The following is a 19121-nucleotide window of genomic DNA, read 5'->3' as shown; positions in this document are numbered from 1 at the left end:
AGGATGGCCAACCACTTGTTTATATCCCATGTGGCCTCTATTTGGACATGTGACGTGTAGTTTTGATACTGGGACGACTAATTGCACAAAGACGTCTGCTGCCTTCCTGCGCCTGCTCTTTTCCTCGCTTTGAAGTTTCCAATGAGCCTGGTCAATGAGCCGCTCGACACCAAGACATCGTCTTTGTGTCTAATGAGCTCAGCACAAATACCTGTGAAAGTTACCTACTATACTAGTACTCTTCTTTCGAGGAATTTCATTCCTTCCAAATTCCTCTTTCTTATACCTTTAGCCTTCCCGCATCTTTGACGCCCGCTTCTAACATTCCCAAGTGCAGAATGCAACCGTCTTCATCGATAAGCCAGCCCCAAAGCTCTTCACAAAGTCAGTCACAGACCAGAGTTTTGTCCTCCATAGGCAACCCCGACTTCGACAATATGGAGATCAGCGGAGCCAGCGACTTCAGCGATGATAGCGATGTCGGCTCCAGTGCCTTCAACTTCAGCAACCTTGACCCCTGCGACAGTGGCCACAGCCACTTTCCAGTTCCTGGCCAAGGTACTGGGAATCAGGAGACGATAAGAGGACCATCATTGGAAGTCTCAAGTCCGTCGAATTTTCCTCTGCTCGGGCTACCTTCCGAGCTACGTCTGCTGATCTACGAAGCCTTGATCGCGGCCGGAGACCTCAACATTATGAGGACAAACAAGCTCGTACACAAAGAAGCGGAGAACCTGTTGAAGAAGAACGCTGTGCTCCGGATGAACTTTGGCTACGCCAATCGAACATCTTCGGCCTCGTTCCCGCTGACAGGGAACCTCAACTTCACAGGTGCTCTCAAAATCCACGCTACCCCAACTATCCAGCATGTTGAACTTCAATTTAATTTGGCCGCCTTCCAAGGAGATTACTTTGACGTCTACACAAACATCATCAAGTCCTTCGGCGGCAGAGATGTTGCGCGCCAAACGTGCACCATCTATCTTGATATCGCAGTTTACGACAGTGTTCCAGACGAAGGGACCTTTGCACGAGAGACCGCGTGGCACGCTATCACCGATCTTACCGGGTTCAAGACATTGGTTGTGAAGATCAGGCGTCAGAGGGACTACAGATTTGAGGAACAATGCCTGCGTCGGCTGGGACATTTATTACCCCAGACTGGGGACAGCTACCCTCACAAGTGGCTCTTGGATGATTACCAGACTCTTTGTGAGATCTTGAAGATCACGCTCGGACCAGCGATTCAGGACAAGAGCCTCAAAGGCCATCATTTAAAGTTCCATCCAAGCGACTTCAAGCCCGAGGAGAATGGTCCAACAGATAGTGCAACACGAGAGCGCTATTGATGATGCGTGGGAGATGGGACAATGGAATAGCAGGAACGGTTTCTCTGGGCGTTAAGGCTTTTGTTGAGGACATTCTAGCTACTAGTAGTTCACAGCTCCTACTAATTACGGGTTACTCGCCAGATATCTTTGAGTACGAGACTTAGAGCAAGGACACTGGAGACGGACTAGAACCCTAATGAACATACAAATTTTACAGACATGATGCTTTTCCTGGGTTACAGATCGGTACCCTCTCTCTTCCCATTCTCATACACCGCGCGATTGTACGCTTCCTTCTATATGTTTCACGGAGTAAAATGATACATCGTAAGCGCTGCCAGTTGTGTGGAACTTTTCCGAATGCAACTTTCAACACACCAATCACTGTGGACACATATACGAGCTCCTTGTGAAGTCCACATTGAGATCTGTTGACACCTTGCTTACCATGACACAGCCACCCCTTGTACGTGTATAAATAGCCCACACTGCTTGCTTTTCCTTCGACCGTTCCAAATCTACCCTCAAAAGTATTTCACTGGGAAGCCAGTAAACAATACAAAACAACATGTCTTCCACCAACAACAGCTCGCCAACGCCCATCACGCACACCGGGAAGGCATTGGTGGAGAACAACCTCCTATTCCAGCCATCAAAGCGAGATATCTTCCCCTGGCTCCACCTACCCCGCGAGCTCCGCGATACAATCTACCGCCATTCCATCACGGCCGGCAACCTTGCCATCCTCCGAATCAGCAAGCTGGTCACCGAAGAGGCATCCCAGCTCCTACCAAAGCATGCCGTCCTCCGACTCAACCTCGCCCCGTTCGACCCCACAGACTGGGACCACGGCGGGAACTGGGCGCGTTTCGCTCCGGCCGTAGGTTCCGTCCCGCGCGTGGAGTTCCGCCTCGACTGCAACTCGGGCGCCTTCCCGTTCAACGTCGATCTCATCTCAGGCTTCGCTGGCGACGGGGCCACCCGAGAGTCCTGCGTCGTCACGGTCGATTACGGCAAAGAGGCGTCCCCTCCCTATACCATGGATCGCGATAGACTCTACCTCCAGCTCGCACGCCTCACTGGTTTCAAGCGCTTGGTGTTCAAGATCGTGGTTGGGAGATACCAGGCCAGCGAGTTCGAGGGGCTTCTTACCGAAGAGCAATTCCGAGACGTCTTCCCCTATGAGTCGAGGCTGGTGTCGCACCATAGGGAGGGCTATCAGAATGTGCAGAGGTTTTTGGAATGCAGCTTGGGACCAGCAACGTTCGATGATAGCGTGGAGGGTCATCATCTTGAGTTCCATCCTCTTGAGCCCGTCCCCGAGGATTGGAATCGGGTGTATGTGGACTTTGATTGAGGGTGATGCTGAGGGATATGTTGTTCTCATGTTGGAATGATGCTGGGCGGAAGAGAAGCTTTTTGAGAGATTGGAGTGGGGTCGCGATGACATGAGAAGATTTACATTTTGATTGCTGACGGGGATCTCATTTGCTGCTGTATACTATATCCCAGACACTATTTATTCAACAAATTCCTGTTCACTGACTGATGTGCGCCCGCACTCAATGCATAAATTGACCCTTGACCATCTTGCACAATTCTCTTCAGGAAGCAATCGTAGTCCCAGCGATTTCCAATTCTGCGTTGATGACTGAACGCATTTACGCACTCTTGAATCAAACCTCTTATTGATCTGGTCCTACTTAGCATAGAACGCCATTCAATTCGTGGAAGAAACAACGGGTTTGGTCGCGAAAGGAATCAAAACGCTCAGCAGCTTCAAAACCGTGATGGTAGACACGGCCTACAGCTGGAATCACGAATACAGTATTTCGGACCCAGCATTCACGTCAGGTTCGACGAGGGATGAGATTGGAGACGGAAATGGGAGCGAGCTCGTTCTCAAAGGGAAAAGGTCGCCCTTGTATGGTCTCCTGTCCGCTGGATGATGGATGTAATTACACTGTTTTGCGGTTGTGTGACAACGGAATGGGAGATTGGACAGACTGGGCTTGGCATGTAATGGGATTGTGGCGGATCTAGAGACTTTGATGGAACGGGCGCGGTGTCTCGATCATTATGTGGCCTCTGAGCTGTTGGGGAGTTTGTGGGCAGAGGGGTGCTTTTGGTTTGCTGGTGGGGTGGGGTGTATAATCCTGCTGGGACAGATGGGATGATTGGCGTGTCGAGTGATAAATGCTTGCTTGGAAATACGCGGATGAGAGTGACGGGGTGCAGTCGAGAGCTATCAATTTGTATGGCTGTGGCAGAGACGGACGGTTGATCTCGCCGCGTAGGAATGAGTGTATCAAGAGGTCAGACAGGCCGAACTACAAGAAGTAGACACGCAAACGCAATACGACACATTCAACAAGATTCCATCATCCAGCATTTCCCCCCTTCCCCTCCTTTCGGTCAAGCCTTTACAATCTCCCTCACAATCCCCTCCACCACCCCCCTCACACTCACCTTCCCGTTCAAAATCTCGAAGACAGTGACATTAGCCCCGACCTCCTTCCGCAACCAATTCCGAATCTCAACCGCCACCAGACTGTCAACCCCGTGTCCCGCAATCGTATCCTCCTCATGCACGTCCTCCACCTTCAGCGCCAACAACCGCCCCAGCTTCTGCTTGAACGCCTCCAGTATCACCGACAGCAGCCGTGCGCTGTCGTGACCGGCGGCCGCCATCTGCGATTCCAATGATCGCGTTTGGGCTTGTGATTCGCGCCCCTGCGAAAGGCCGCCCGCGAGGATGGCGCCGACGTGCGAGAACCGTGCGTCAAAGGCGGGGTAGTCCTCGATACCGACCGCGACTTGGGCTGCGGCCCTGCCGGAACCCGCGCGCACGTGGTGTTCGATCAGAGCCGTGAGGTCTTTGACGCGGATGTCCTTGGCCATGGCTAACACGCCGCGCGAAACGACGTCCTGGTTCTGCGCGACCCATCCGGCATCGACGACTTTGCCCACATCAATGGATAGAGCGGGTAGGCCGTGTGATGCGCGGTGGTGGGCTAGAGCGTCTTGGAATGTGTTGCCAGCGGCGTAGTTGGACTGCGACGCATTACCGAGGAGGCCACATAGGGAGGAGAGCATGACGAAGAAGTCGAGTTGGTCTGAAGACTGCGAGAAGAGATCGTGCAGATTTTGCGAGCCGCGGATCTTGGGATCGAGGGCTTGGTTGTATTTGGTAAGGGTCATATTGGGGAAGATCGCGTCCTGAATGAATCATGTCAGCTAAGCGCTTGCTTGTTCTGTTGGGAGGAAAGGAGAAAGGTCAGGGCCCACCTTGAGGACCATAGCACCTTGGACCACGCCTCGAATTGGCGGTAAGGTCTGAGCGCAATCATGAAGCACTGCTGAAAGGCTTTCTCTATCTGCTACATCGCATTTACGCACTGTGATAGTGACGTCTGGCTTTCTTAGAGCCTCGACGGTATCTACTGCTCCTGCTGCGTCCATGCCAGATCTTGAGATTAGAATGAGGCTCTGAGCGCCTAGCTCATTTACCATCCATTTGGCAATCTCTACACCAATGCCGCCAAGTCCGCCGACAAGGAGATACGAGGCGTCAGCACGAAGCTGGAGAGGTGGCGGTAGTTGAGGGATAACCTGCGTCTCTTTGTCAGCAGCAAAACGAACATCCGCTTTTTTACGTACTTTAACAAGGCAATCTCTGTCAGCTGTGACAACAATCTTGCCCATATGGTTTCCCGAAGACATGAACCTGAACGCTGGCTCAACCTCCGACATGGGGAAGATAGTGATTGGTTCCAGTGGAGTCAGAGTGCCGTTGGCGAATAGATCCATGACTTCTTGTAAAACACTGCCAACGAATTCTGGTCGGTGGTTGCCAAAATGATCCCAACCCACGGAAATGAAGCTGGCCGATCTCTCGAAAGGCGCCATGTCGAGTCTACTGTTATCCACGGCGTCTCTCTTACCTAGTTCTATGAATCGTCCAAACATAGCCAAGCACCTCCAGCTTTCGCGAAGGGCGTCTCCCGCCAAGGAGTTAATTATGACATCAATCCCTTTGCCTTTCGTCAGGGCCATGATTTCGTGCCTGAAGTCGAGAGTCCTCGAGTTCAAGATATGGCTTGGGGGTAGACCAAAAGCCTTTTCGAGAAAGTCCACCTTGGCTGGCGACCCTGCAGTGACGAAGATCTCTGCGCCCACAAGCTGCGCCATTTTGATACAAGCTTGACCTATACCACCCGCCGCGGAGTGTATCAAAATAGACTCATTTTTTCGCAGGCGGGCCGCGTGATGAATGCAATAGTAGGATGTCGTGAACACAGACGGAATAGAAGCGCCAACCTCGAAAGTCATATTGTCCGGCATGATCCTGACGAGGGTTTGAGGTGTTCTGACACGATTGGCAAAGCTAGAAGGGGCGATTGCGCAGACTCTGTCACCGACCTTAAGATGATGCGCTGCCTTCCCAATTTTGGTAATGATACCTGCGCATTCAACCCCGTATCCGTTCGGATCGGGCAGCTGAGCCGTTGCGATAAGGAGATCGTGAAAGTTGAGACCGACCGTCTTGACCTCAATCTCGACTTCGTCAAGTTGTATTTCACCTGAGCATTTTTCGGAGTGGACGAATTGGAAAGTATCCAGAAGCCCAACCTGGCCCATATCAAGACACAGGCAGCTATGCTCTTGCCATAGGCATTGTTCTTCTGGCTCGCGTTTTGAGGGCAGTGTCATCATAGCTTTATTGGCAAGCTTATCCTCCACAAGTCTAGGGATCATTATTCGCCCGTTCCATATGGCATATTCGAAGTCCTTCGGCGAGAGATCCATGGTGGACTTGCTGAATGCCTTTGCAAAAACCTTAGAGATGGTTTGAGCGAGCTCTGGCTTAGAGAAGTCCTCGGCTTCTACGTCGCACGCAACATAGTTCATGCCACCATTCTCTGACCGTAGTGTTCTGAGAATGCCCGAAACAGCCCCAGCGCCTGCGTTTTTGCCATTACCTGAGCCGCCAAATGTAATCCATAGGACGCCTTTGGCTTGGGCAAAGATTGATTTGAGAATCTCGAGCTTTCTCTCATTAAGTTCTAGAAGAAGAGAACCACTTGCATGATCAACAACGACGATAAGCTGCTCCAAAGGATCGGTCTCCGATAAAGCCGAGATCAGAGGTCTGGTGCTCGAGAATCTATCGACGTTCTTGGCCAAGATATTGACAAGGTCTCGCTCTTGGGGTGTGTCGTATATGATACGAATGTCGAAGGGATCAACCCCCGAATTACCGCTCTCTTTCGTTGAGATCATGGTCGACATGGTCCACAATTGCTCATCTAAGCTGTCTCGGAGACAGATATCAAGCCCTGAATACCCAGTACGCTTCAGCAGAGATGCCCATTGCCCTTCCGAGAGAAGTGGGCTGTCTGTTCGCCCTTCGGTAACGCCTGCAAAGAGATCAGCACTATTGAGGCAAAGATAATCTACCGCTTACCCATCCACCATCCCGGAAGCAGTCCGAAGATGAGTTCCCCGTATATCCGGCGACCTGCGAACGCCTCCACCAGAATAAGCTTTCCGTTTGTCTTGAGCAGCCTATTTACTTGGCTCATGGTGTGATGCATGTTGTGAGTGGCGTGTAAAACATTAGCAGCGACTATGATATCGTACCCTTCGCTCTCGTCAAATCCTTGCACTTTCAGATCATCTTCAATGTTCAGTGGCTTATAAGAAATAAGACTTCCCCAGGCTTTGAATTTAGTCTGAGCTTTTTCAAAAAAGCCAGTCGAGATATCGGTGAAGACGTAGGTTGAGAACTGGGGATAGTCGTTATCATATCCACCGAGCGCCTTCAGAATGAAAGACGTAGCACTCCTGTTAGATCATTTAAATCAGCTTCTAGGGTTGCTGTGTGCAAAAGAGGTCCGAGATCTTGCAAATCAATATAAGCTGGTCCCACTAGCACCGTTTCCCCTCTCGCAAAATAACATAGACCTGAAAGGATTAGCCAAGAGATCACGTACCCAGTACCAGCTCCAATTTCAAGGACCCTCAACTTAGGGTTTTTGTGAGCAACCAGCCCCACGAAGCGCGCCGCTTGCTCATAGACACGGTCTTGGTCTGGGCTCTCCGCGTAATATCGGTTCAGCAGATCATCTTCAAGCATTAACGAGAGCGGTTCTACCTCTCCTCTTAATACGTCCAAGAGCCTACGTCCCACACGAGTCACCATGCAGCCTTGAGCGCCAGAGGCAGCCGCTTGTTGTAGAGTACTCTCAACAGTATGTTCGTCAGTAGAGGACCACTCTTGTTGATGACAATTCTTTTGAAAAGGTAAGTTGCCGTTCTGTCCCAGCTCCATTTTTTTCTTCATCCAATTGTAGTAGTTTCGATGGTGGGGAGCCATTTTCTCGATATCTGTATCGGTCAGAGATCCAAGCGCTGAGCGAAGGCAATACCATGCGGCTCTCTCTCTTATGATTATCTGGGGCATTTCGTGGGGTGCCAGCTCATTAATCGGCCAACGCTTCGCAACATCATTTTGCGATAGGTCATCAGGGTCTTCTTCCCATAACACGTCCCAACAAAGCTTTGTCTTTGTGTTGTCGCTTTTGCTCTCTTCGTCTCTAGCAATACACACGTACTTCACTCCAATGATTTGGACCACAGGCTCCAAGATGTCGCCTCGGTCCTGGGCTACGATGACTTGACCTTCGAAGTTCCTTGGACCCAATTCCGTGGTCGAACCACGAGAGTAGAGCACATGGCCAGGCTCCCGGCCAATCGACGATGAAATAGCCAGCTCAGTAATCGAAGTAGGGACTATTGTGCCTTCCAGTGGGCGGGCCGTATTGGCATGAGCCAAGATTGTGATCTGGAGAAAGGAGTCCATAAGGGGAACGCTGATGGTCAGGGGGCTTTCGTAGCCAGATCTATCAGGCACGCGTAGATTATAGAAGCCATATTCACCCTTCAAGCAACATTCCGAGACTAATTGGAATGACGAGCCCAGCTCGTTACCACTTGACGCAGCTTGAGATAGCCATTGCTTGTAAAGCTCTGGCTTCATGTCTTTGTCATGGCGCATCATGGCTAGCATAGTCTCATCATTAGAAGAGAAGTTGAAATTTGGGTTGTGGGTTATGCTGATGAGTCCGTGACAGTGTTCATAAGCTTTTCTATCAGGCCCAAAAGAGATAACCCGGAACTCGTCCCAATTTGTAGAAGCTGCAGCAGAACTTTGCCGGAATGGCTCCAGGATGAGTGACACCTCGACCCCATCTGAGGCTTCGGGGACTACCAAAGCTTTGGAGAAGGTCACGTCGCGCAGCGTATACCCTTGGACCAACAGACCGCTGATCGACGCTTTTTGACCAACTGCTTCCATGGCCATCGCGAGATAGGCAGCGGCTGGAAGGAGGATCTCAGACCCAATGACGTGATCTTTGAGCCATTGAAGATCCGAATGACGTATGTGCTTAGTCCATCGCATATCAAGATCGCTGGAGTCATCCAGGAGCGTACCGAGGAGATCGTGAGGCGGATTCGTGCGGTGACGGTAATTTTTGGACAGTCTTCCCTCATGCCAATGCTGGGTGCTGTGGTTCCAGGCGTAAGATGGGAGATCTGTCAGCACTCGGAGTCCTGCCATGCCAAATGGAAAATTGATGTAGGCGAGGTCGATCTGCCAGCCATTGTTAAATAGATTGCAAGCAAGGTTCAAGGCTTGTTCGACACCGTTTTCGTTCCTCAGGATGGAGGGGAAGTATTCTGCCTTTGCTTCTGCGGACAACGACTGACTGATCTGCTTGAGAGGGCCGGCTAGGGCGGAGTGGGGTCCAATTTCGATGCACGCGAGATCGTGCTCAGTCTGCGACTCGAGTACAATTTTCATCGCCTCGCTGAACCGAACGGTAGAAAGAAGATTTTGGACCCAATATTCTGTGTTGGTCTCCACAGAAATACCCGGGAAGACACTGGAGTAGAATTTCACTCCGTGATGTCGAGGTTGGATTTCCAGGCCACGCAGAGATCTGGAGTATTCTTCTGCGATAGCCTTCATGTGGACCGAATGATAAGCCACATTAACCTTCAACTTGCGACTAAACAGTCTCTTCTCTTCGAACCTGGAGTGAAGTTCGTCAATAGCCGCCACATCCCCTGAGAGCGTGACGCTTTTTGGACTGTTGATACAAGCAATCGTGACTTTACCCGAGTCAACGCCTTCAATGTAGGATTTTGCGTCTTCAGCAGAGAGTCCAGCCGCAAGCATTCCGCCCTTAGGAGTCCCATCTTCGGGAATAAGTTGCGAGCTTAGTTTGCCGCGATAGTATGCAATACTAATAGCAGATTCGAGCGACAGCATTCCTGCGGTGTAAGCAGCAGCAATCTCGCCACTGGAGTGACCCACGACTATGCTAGGTCTGATGGCCCAAGATTGGAGCAGGTTGATCAGGGCAATTTGAAAAGCTGTGCATAGGGGCTGGCTGATAAAGGCCTCGTCAACCTTTGACTCAGCAGCCTCTCGGTGAATTTCATCTGTAAGTTTGGTCAAAGCAGGTCAATGGATTTACAAGACTCTGGATATACCTAATAGAGACCACGTAGCGCCGAGACTGCCCATGTGTTTATCTGCGGCTTGGAACGCATTTTTGAAGACAGGGTATGCAGCCAACAGCTCGCAACCCATTTTCGGCCACTGAGCTCCCTGGCCAGTAAATACGAAAGCCAATTTCCGGAATCCGCCAAGTTTTGGAGGATTGTACTTCACTTTCTTGAGGATCGATTGAAATCCCTGAAGGGAATCACTTTGAAGTGCATATCTGTGCTTGTGTATGGATCGCCGTTGGCAAAGCGTGTACACCAGATCATTCATAGGTCCTAAGCCAACACGACCATGGAGATATGCTGCAAGTAGCCTGGCTTGCCTTTCAATCCCGCCTGAGTCGTTAGCAGTAAGATACAAGATCTTCCGCCCGTGCACCAAGTCGGCATCGGGTTTCACCATGGTGCCGTTGGTGTCCATTCTGTTACTAACTTGTTCTGGAGCTTCTTCTAGAATGACATGAACGTTAGAGCCACCATAGCCAAAGCTATTGACCGAGGCCCGACGTGGATGATTTGTAGGCCAGCTTTCAAGCTTTGTGGGAACCTAGACAGGTCAGCATCACCCATGCTTCTTTGCACAGCTCACCAACCTTGATTTTCCATGCATCGAAGTTTATCTGATCACTGGGAGTTTCAAAGTTGCAGTTTGGCAGGATGGCTTTATTCCTCAAAGCCATCACCGCATGCATGACACCGGCGACACCAGAACAACCCTCCGTGTGGCCAAGAAGTGTTTTGATGGACCCGACATGAAGGGGTTTCTCCGAGGGTCGAGATGCTGTGCCAAGTGCAGATGATAGTGCCTCGGCTTCCGCCCGGTCTCCGGCTTGCGTACCAGTTCCATGAGCCTCAAAGAAATCGGTCTCAAATGGATTGAGTCTAGCCTCTTGGTAAGTGGTCTGTATGAGCGATCGTTGCGCCTCTTGGCTGGGCATTGTGATGCCAGGGGTTCGGCCATCCTGGTTCGTCCGAGTATTTCTAATGACAGCATGGATTGGATCGTTTGCCTGGAGTGCCTCTGATAGAGGCTTGATGACCAATGTGCCTATTCCTTCACCTCTTGAGTATCCGTTCGCCCTTTGATCAAACATGTAGGTTCTTCCATCGGGGCTCAGGAACCTTAAAATGTTAGAACTGGAAGCGTGGTGACCCTTTACCAAGAGTGCTTACTTTAAGGTGCTGAGGGCCAGCATGATATCTGGATCGAGCATGAGATTCGCTCCAGACACTATCGCCATCTTGGAGTCACCCTTTCGGAGACATTCGCAGGCCATATGAAGCGCAGTTGTAGAGGCGCTACAGGCTGTGTCTACTGTTGCCGATGGTCCTCTTAGGTCGAACCAGTGCGAAATGCGATTGGAAAAAAGCGAGACCCCCAGGCCAGTCAGCTTGTAAGCTGGGACGATCCCGGGATCTCGGGCCATTAGATCACCGTAGTCTGCACCGAAGGCCCCAATAAACACTGCAGTGTCAGAGCCCGTAACTTCAGAGAGTGGGATACCAGCTATTTTGCCGTCATTGGCCTGTCATTTTATTGCATACTTGGGAAAGATTACCGTTCTCGAGAGCTTCATAGGCTCCTTCCAGGTGCATCCGGGCTCTTGGATCCATTGCCTGCGTTTGTTAGCGGCCATTCGAGTTCCACAGTAGAGCCGAGTCTTACTTTGGCTTCATTTGGGCTTATGTTGAAGAAAGAAGCATCAAACTGACTGTGCTCTGTTCCTTGTAAAAAATGGCCGGCTTTGGTATTCGTCTAAATTATTAGCCAGCGATTTGTCCCCCATGTCAAGCCATATAGCGCTCGAAGACTTACAGAATCAGTACGGTCGGAGTTCGGATGATAGAATGCATCAACATTGAACCTGCTTCTTGGAACTTCCGACCAAGCTGAGCGACCCTCGGAAACCAATTCCCAGAACTTTTCGACGTCGCTAGCACCACCAGGAAAACGACAGCTCATTCCAACAATGGCAATCGGAACTACTCCATCTTCCGGAGCTGAAATTGGCGATGCGACTTTTGCTCTACGATGTTGTGAGCCTTGGCGCCCGTTGACGTTGGTAGAGGCAGGTCTGAGCTCTTCCCTGAGATCCCCGTTGGTATCGATGTTCTGGAAATTATCTCTAGGCTCCGCAACAGCAGATGATTCTTGGAAAAGCACAACTGGTGGCTTTACTCCATCAATCGTGGACTTCGGCATGGACGCTTTTGTGGGGTCTTGCCCATAAGCCATCAAGATGGCATCACGATCCACGCCTTTCAATTGATTTTCGGAAAAGCCGTTGCGCAGTATCACATCCATTGGAGCGAAGGAAATTTCTGACGGCTGTCTTGTCTGCTAGTGTTGAAGCGGAAGCGTGTCGTAAAGCATTAAACCTCAGCAGTAGGCTTATCATAAAGCCCAAGAATGTCCTCTGAAGCACCTGTCCAGTGTCCATCGTAGAGAATTCTCCGACTCGACTCAACTTGAACACAAATGAGTGGATGAGAGAAGTCGGCGGACGACCCACGTCTATAATCCTGTCCTCGATGCATGCCAGCGTGGGTTCCTGATCCGAATGTGACCAAATGCGGTCGGGGAGCGCTATTTCGGGGCAAGATAACTCTTAGTTGGCTAAGTTGAAGACTGGAATTGGAAGGTCCACAAGCACAGGACACTTTAGACCCAGCGAGCACGATGTTGAGTCGCTGTTGCAATCAAGTGTTTTGGTATGACGCCTCTGATGATCCACTCCTGGAGAAAACCTGTTTGGAAGATGGTGTGCGATGGGTGGCCATGCATATGCACGAGAACGGCCGAGATTCTTGGACTAGCAGGAACGTGATTGGGGGGTATAGCGTGATAGGATTTTGATAGAGGGTGGGAGGATATAAGCGATGAGAGGGATAGAAGGTGAATGCATAAGAAACCCGACTGGAGCATGAGGATGGGGGGATGGAAGGAGGGATGGAATTTGATGGGATTGAAGAGGAGATTTCGTACATGTCCAGGTGCTGAGTATAGTTTCATTGATCCCAAACAAAATTATTGCAGCAAATGCAGTGTGGCAAATGAGATAATGAGTTTGCAATCACGAAGTCTTGAAATATCAGAGTCTTCAAGTCTCAGTGAGTTCGGTTCTGCTTTGTTTTGTTTCCTAAGGGCAAAGGGTGGTCAAGTTAAAAGTACAGGCTACTTTTTAGGGTATGACCCAGCAGTAGCTTGAAAGTTAAAACCCTCCGAGCAGCGGGAAAGGTCCCGCGCGCTAGGAAACTTTTCCGGCTAGAAAATTCTACTTACCTTGTGAACGGTCGTTGCACCAAGGCATAACCGAGATCACAAGTAGCGCCATTATTGACCTATCCAAGCGGCCAAAGGAGTCCACCCGGTCATCAGGTTGTCGCCACGGTCTAGACCGGGATTCACGCCAGAATGAAGAAACACAAAGGCGTTGCAAATCGCAAAAGAAGCAAAAAAACGCGAAGGAACAAGAACAGTATAAAGTCGCTAAGAACTCAAAAAAACAATAAGAGAACTATTAGAAAGACGTTTAGAGAGTTTATAGCAAAGGCGTATAAGTCGCTAAAATAATATAAAAAGACAAGTAAGTAAAAACAACTTATAATATAGGCGTATCTCCCTCTACTATTTAATAAAGATAAAAAAAATATAACGAACTAGGCTTAAAGGCAGATCTTCTTATAAGAATATTCTTTTACTATCGATATAGGCGGAGTTAGATAATATTAGCGTTGATATAATATACTTATAAGCTATCTAATAAGCACGATTATAATAAATAAGATAAGAAAGATTATAACGTAGATATCGTCAAAGAGAGTATCGAAAAAATACGATTCTCAATCTAATTCTCAAGGAGATCCTAAAGCCATTACCTCTTATCTATATAGAATATTTAATATATATATAATAAACACTACGTCTAGAGTACTTTAAAATATTAATAATAATTATTCTTTCGAAGTCGAGTAAAAATTATTTAATCTTAAAGAATATCGACTAATAGCTTACTTAACATTATAAAAAATAATAAAGTTTATTCTTATTAGAAGAATAGCGTATCTTACGAAAATATATAGACTCTATTAACTATATATATAAAAGCCGTAGATTACGATTATATAAATACGGTATTTACTATCTTTTAAAAAAGAATATATTAAATTTAAAACTCTAATAAAGTAGCTACGATATTATTACTAGATATTTTAGATATATATAATAAAGTCCTTATTCTCGACTACTTTATAATTTTCGAAAGCGAAAAACGATATAAGAGTAGTTAATTAGATAGAATTATTCTTATTTAATAAAATAATAATACTAAAAATAAGCGAATATTTTATATTAAAGACTCTTATAGCAACGAAATTTCTTAAGAATTATCGCTATCGCCTATACTTTATCTCTTCTATAACTTAAATCTTATTAATAAATATAATAATCGCGCTAATTTAGAAATAATAGTTATCGGCTTTATAGACGATATAAGCCTTTTAATAGTAGAAGACTCTATCGAAAAAACATAAAACTCGAAAACTACGACGAAGTTTATATAAAGTAAAATTATAATATAGATTAAAATTTAATTCTAGTAAATATTAACTATTATATCTTAGTAGAAAATAGAGATTTAGTTTAAATTATCCTCTATAATTTAATAAGAAATAAATATTAAGACGAGAACTTTATTCGCTACAGAAGTCGAAATCGACTTTAAACTCTATAAAGCTATTATAATAAGAAGATTCGATTTAAAGCTATTAAAAGTATTAATATATTAGTAAGAATTATTAGATTAATAAGAATAATAATTAAAGAGTATAAGATAGCTCTATTAGGCGGTAATTATCTTATAAATAATATATTACTACTTAATATAATATTAGCAAAGAACTATTAACTATAATAAAATTTATCTCTTATTATTATAAAGAATTTAATCTTAGAAAAGAAAAGATAATTAAAGTATTTAAGATTATATTTATTTTAATACTTAATAAAAAGTGTATTTCTACTAGTTAAATAATACTAAATAAGATTATCTTAAAAGCACTTAAAATCGCCACTAGTTTAATATATAGCGAGATTATTAAGCTATATTTCGAGCGATAAAAACTAAAAAAATCTAAAAAGAATAAAAACTAAGTTTACTAAAGCGATATACTAATAGATTCGAAAATAAATATAACGATATTAATAAGATTAAGAAATTACGCTTTTTAGCGTCGCTTTTAACTAAGAGTCTTCTAAAATAATAATTTATAAAATTAAAAAGTCGTTAAAGAACTAGCTAAAAGATCGATTAATAAGAGTTATATAATAATATATATAAACGATAGTAAAATTAATAAAAGATAAGAGCTTAGCTATATTATTAGATATTAATTCTACTTTTAATATCTATTTAGACTTAAGCGACTAATATATAATATATTTAATAAAGTTATATAATATTCTTTAAGCTCTAACTATAATAATTATATATTAAATAAGATTATAATTTAATAGAGTTATAGTAAATATAAATAATTAAATATTAATTTAAGCTATCGAAGATTTAAATAAGTATTTAAGATAGATCTATATAATATAGACTATATAGATTATTAATTCGCTAAGATATCTTAAAATAGTAATAGAATTATATTAAATTTCGATATATATTAATATTAACGATAATAAATAGATAGATAGAAAGGCGAAGAAGGCTATTAACTAGCGAGAGTGAGTTATTTATAATAAAAGAGTAAAGGTAAATACTAATGAAATAGTTTAATTATTAATTATATAAATAAGAATAATATCGATAATTAAGATAGCTATTAGAGATTACGCGATAGAATAATAGATTATTAAATAAACTAATAAGAAGCGAGATAGTATTCTTAAAAGAATTTAATTAATATCGTTAAAATAAATATAACTTTTATATTCGAGAGTTAAGCGCGCTAAGACGTTGCTAATAATATAAATAAAAATCGAGAAAATAAATCTTAAGGCCTTTCTTTATAATCGATGAATATTAAATATAAAGAATAAAGAATACGAGTGTGGAGCGAAGTAGACGACTCGATATATTCTTTATAAATATAGGCTATTTAGTAAAAAGCGAGGAATATAATAAGTCGAAGAAAGAAGAAGGGAAAGAGAGAGTTATTACTTATAAAAATATGCTAATAAAGCTACGCTACGCCTCTATAGTAACGGACTTTATAAGAAATACTAAATTTATTAAGTAATATTAAGCCTTTAATAAAGATTAATAATAAGAATTTACTAGAGTAGGCGGTTAAACATCTGCAAATCTGAAAAGTTCCTGCAAAATTTGAAATTGCTGATCGCGCGTTTGTCGCGGAAATCACAAAATCCGCCGGATCAGCAAATCTGATTAGAATCCGCCCAAATTCCGCCGGTTCAGCAACTGTCCCAACCTTTTCCGCCAGTTCTGCCAGTTTAGCAGCAATACGCACGAAAAAAGAAAAGTTCTAATGATCGACGTTGCGACGGCAAGGTTCTACGGCGACGAGTATCAACGCCAATTCAAATTTGGCTACGGAATTGGACGATTCAATGAAATTAGTCGCGTGGGTGATGCTCTGGTATAGCGCACAATGATGCGCATGTTGATGATAATATATATTGATACTATATGTATATAGAATAGTACTAATACTTACTTAGAGTGTATTAGAGTGTATTACGCAAAATTTTTGAAGTTGCTGAAAATTTTTGAAGTTGCTAAACTGGCAGAACTGGCGGAAAGGGTTGGACATAGGCAAAGTCTGCTTAATAGGCTAAATCGTGCTAAATCGTGCTTATGGTGCGGACCCGGCGGAAATCGTGCGGAAAGGAACTTTTCAGATTTGCAGATTAAAAAGAAGGATATAATTAAGACGGGAGGGTCTCGACGATATAGAATATACCTCTTCTTAAGGATCAAGTATCTAAGACGTAGAACTATGACGATGACTTATATAGTCTTATTTATTTAAGACTATATAATTGGCCGAAAGGATCAGATAGATTACGTAACTCGCATAGTCGGCCACTAGGTAAGACTTCAGGGTAGTATGATGTAATCAATCAATCAAAACCTAGGCATGAACATGTACCCTCTCAACCTTGACGACGTGAGATAAGGCAGCTAATGGAATCGAGGCGCAAGTGGACGGCTCGGAGCATTTTGGTGCAGATCAGTGCATGTTATGCCAGCAATTCTGCTTTCCAGGAGCCCAAGAGCGTGAGTAAACCTATCGCATGCGCTGTACACCTTTCGTTTTCAGGCCAGCTTATCATCACATGACCGGTGCCACACGCCCATGTGACCCACAGGGACGTTGAGCACATGTGATTTTGGCGCATTGCGCGCTGAATACCACGATGATTCCATGCTACCAGGTTTGGCAGATACGCTCCAAGTTGTATCGAATCTTGACATTCACACTTTCTTACAATGCATATTGGAGTTAGCGACTGCTGCGTGCGAGATGGAAGCACTTAACGCTCGGGCATCAAGCATGATGGTGAGGCCATGCAAACCTCATTCGTGTCGCCTTGAGGCATTCATCGGACAGCTTGTAACGCTCATTGCTTGGCCGTAAGGCAGCCCTTTGATTGGGGATGGGTATGCGTAGCCTTGTGGTGATTTCCAATCCTTTTTCCGTTTTGGTATTCCTCATGCAACTCTGCGAAATCACTAAGGAGATAGAATAGTCAGAGAACTTCGCGATGCGGCACATAGGGTTCTGCGAGCAATCAAAGGCTTAAAGCGTCCGCATTGTCGGATTCTATTTTTCTTGAATGATCTGATGCGAATAAACGGCCGTAAGCTCTGAAGACATGCGGGAAATAGTAGCTTGTGCTTACTTGTCTTTGATTCGAATACTGACCAGGATGAACGCCAAGCCTGGCAGTGAGAACTTTAGCTGTCGTACTCAATGCGTAATACCCTTTGCAATTTTGTTTCTTCTTTAACATCGTTGCTAAAACTCTTCTTGTACCTTCGAATCTCCGGAAAGCGTTGAGGTCATCTGGCCAGCCGGCTCCAATGCAGGGGGCCTGCGGGACTCGCGCCGCGTTTGGATTACTCCGAAGCTCGTTGGCAACATGCCATCCACCCAAACATAGCTCGGTCACTAGCGACGAACGAGCTAAGAGCGTGGCACGATTACATTGAGAATCCTCGGGCGCTTTTTTGGCTCTCTGTTTCGTTCCCCAAGATTCCACTGAGCTCCCAAAAAAAGAAGAAAAAAAAAGAAAAAAAATCCTGCTACCAATGCTAAAACCACTGGAAGAATAGACCTTGCTGCGAGTCTCGTGAGACTTAATAGAAAGATCGAAATATGCGAGTACTTTGTCTGCACGGCTATGGGTCCAATTCCAATGTAAGCATACCTTGTTTATCTGCGGCAAGAACCCGTTGATTGATTATCGTACGTAATCCTGTCTAGGTAACAAAGTCACAAGCTGGTATGCGCGCAACACTCGAGCAGTCGGAGGTCCTATGCCGCTGAGGGAATGTTGACCAAAGCATGGTTGCTGACCAAAGTCCTTCTCCAATAGCTCCGCTAAAGCAAGAGCTGCGCCGGGTTATGGGTGATGATGCTAGACTCGACTTTACCTACCTACAGGGCCATGTAGAGTCAACACCATATCCAGGTAAAGGCCCACGATCGCTCTCCATCCCTCACACTTATGACTGCTTTTCGTAGTACTTCTGTTAATGCCATGCAATAGGAGTCGCCGAGTTCTTCTCACCTCCATTCTATAGACACTGGGATGGCGACTCCCCATCTTCTGTCCTTGCCGCAGCAGAGCTTATAGCCTCTTCGGTCAGCACCAACAAACCGGACGTCATATTCGCGCATTCTGAAGGCGGGGCCGCAGCTCTCTCCACCCTCCTCCACCGCCCACTTAGTGTCCAGTGCCTCGTGCTTCTTTCTCCATTTCCACCATTCGACGCGAGCGGGCGCAGGAGGCTAGATGTCTCGCTTTCTGGAATACCATTGGTTCGGATCCCCACACTTTTCGTACGTGGAGAGAGCGATCCGTGGGCACACTTCGTTGCCTTGACCGAGGGGCTTGTGGACGAAAGAAACTTGACAGTATACTCATGGAAAGGCGGGCATGAAGTGCCCAATTCTAGCGAGCGAGGCATGTGGGCACAGATAGCGCAAAAGATGGTGGAAGTTTTGAACAAGGAGTGA

General features: G+C 45.8%; 4 protein-coding genes across 4 annotated transcripts; 3 read left to right on the top strand and 1 right to left on the bottom strand.

The window, feature by feature from the left end:
- Window positions 1–338: 338 nt before the first annotated feature.
- HO173_000065 (uncharacterized protein) lies at window positions 339–1349 on the top strand (the record flags this gene model as incomplete). Its single annotated transcript, XM_037302016.1, has 2 exons — window positions 339–346; window positions 401–1349. 2 exons carry the CDS (start codon window positions 339–341, stop codon window positions 1347–1349), a joined length of 957 nt encoding a protein of 318 aa, XP_037170595.1.
- Window positions 1350–1899: 550 nt separating this feature from the next.
- HO173_000064 (uncharacterized protein) lies at window positions 1900–2688 on the top strand (the record flags this gene model as incomplete). Its single annotated transcript, XM_037302015.1, has 1 exon — window positions 1900–2688. One exon carries the CDS (start codon window positions 1900–1902, stop codon window positions 2686–2688), a length of 789 nt encoding a protein of 262 aa, XP_037170594.1.
- A 162-nt stretch (window positions 2689–2850) lies between these two features.
- Window positions 2851–12213, bottom strand: HO173_000063 (uncharacterized protein; the record flags this gene model as incomplete). Its single annotated transcript, XM_037302014.1, has 12 exons — window positions 2851–3024; window positions 3801–4550; window positions 4620–4943; window positions 4992–6751; window positions 6799–7178; window positions 7328–9842; window positions 9894–10455; window positions 10502–11030; window positions 11082–11415; window positions 11468–11525; window positions 11575–11664; window positions 11725–12213. 12 exons carry the CDS (start codon window positions 12211–12213, stop codon window positions 2851–2853), a joined length of 7965 nt encoding a protein of 2654 aa, XP_037170593.1.
- Window positions 12214–18446: 6233 nt separating this feature from the next.
- On the top strand, window positions 18447–19121 carry HO173_000062 (uncharacterized protein; the record flags this gene model as incomplete). The annotated part of the gene is made up of 2 exons (XM_037302013.1): window positions 18447–18573; window positions 18652–19121. 2 exons carry the CDS (start codon window positions 18447–18449, stop codon window positions 19119–19121), a joined length of 597 nt encoding a protein of 198 aa, XP_037170592.1.

This window comes from Letharia columbiana (genome assembly GCF_014066305.1).
Source record: "Letharia columbiana isolate WasteWater2 chromosome Unknown Sc0000000_s0, whole genome shotgun sequence".
Lineage (NCBI taxonomy): Eukaryota > Fungi > Ascomycota > Lecanoromycetes > Lecanorales > Parmeliaceae > Letharia > Letharia columbiana.
Note: the sequence above shows the minus strand (reverse complement) of the source record. Positions and strands in the feature narration are given on the sequence as shown.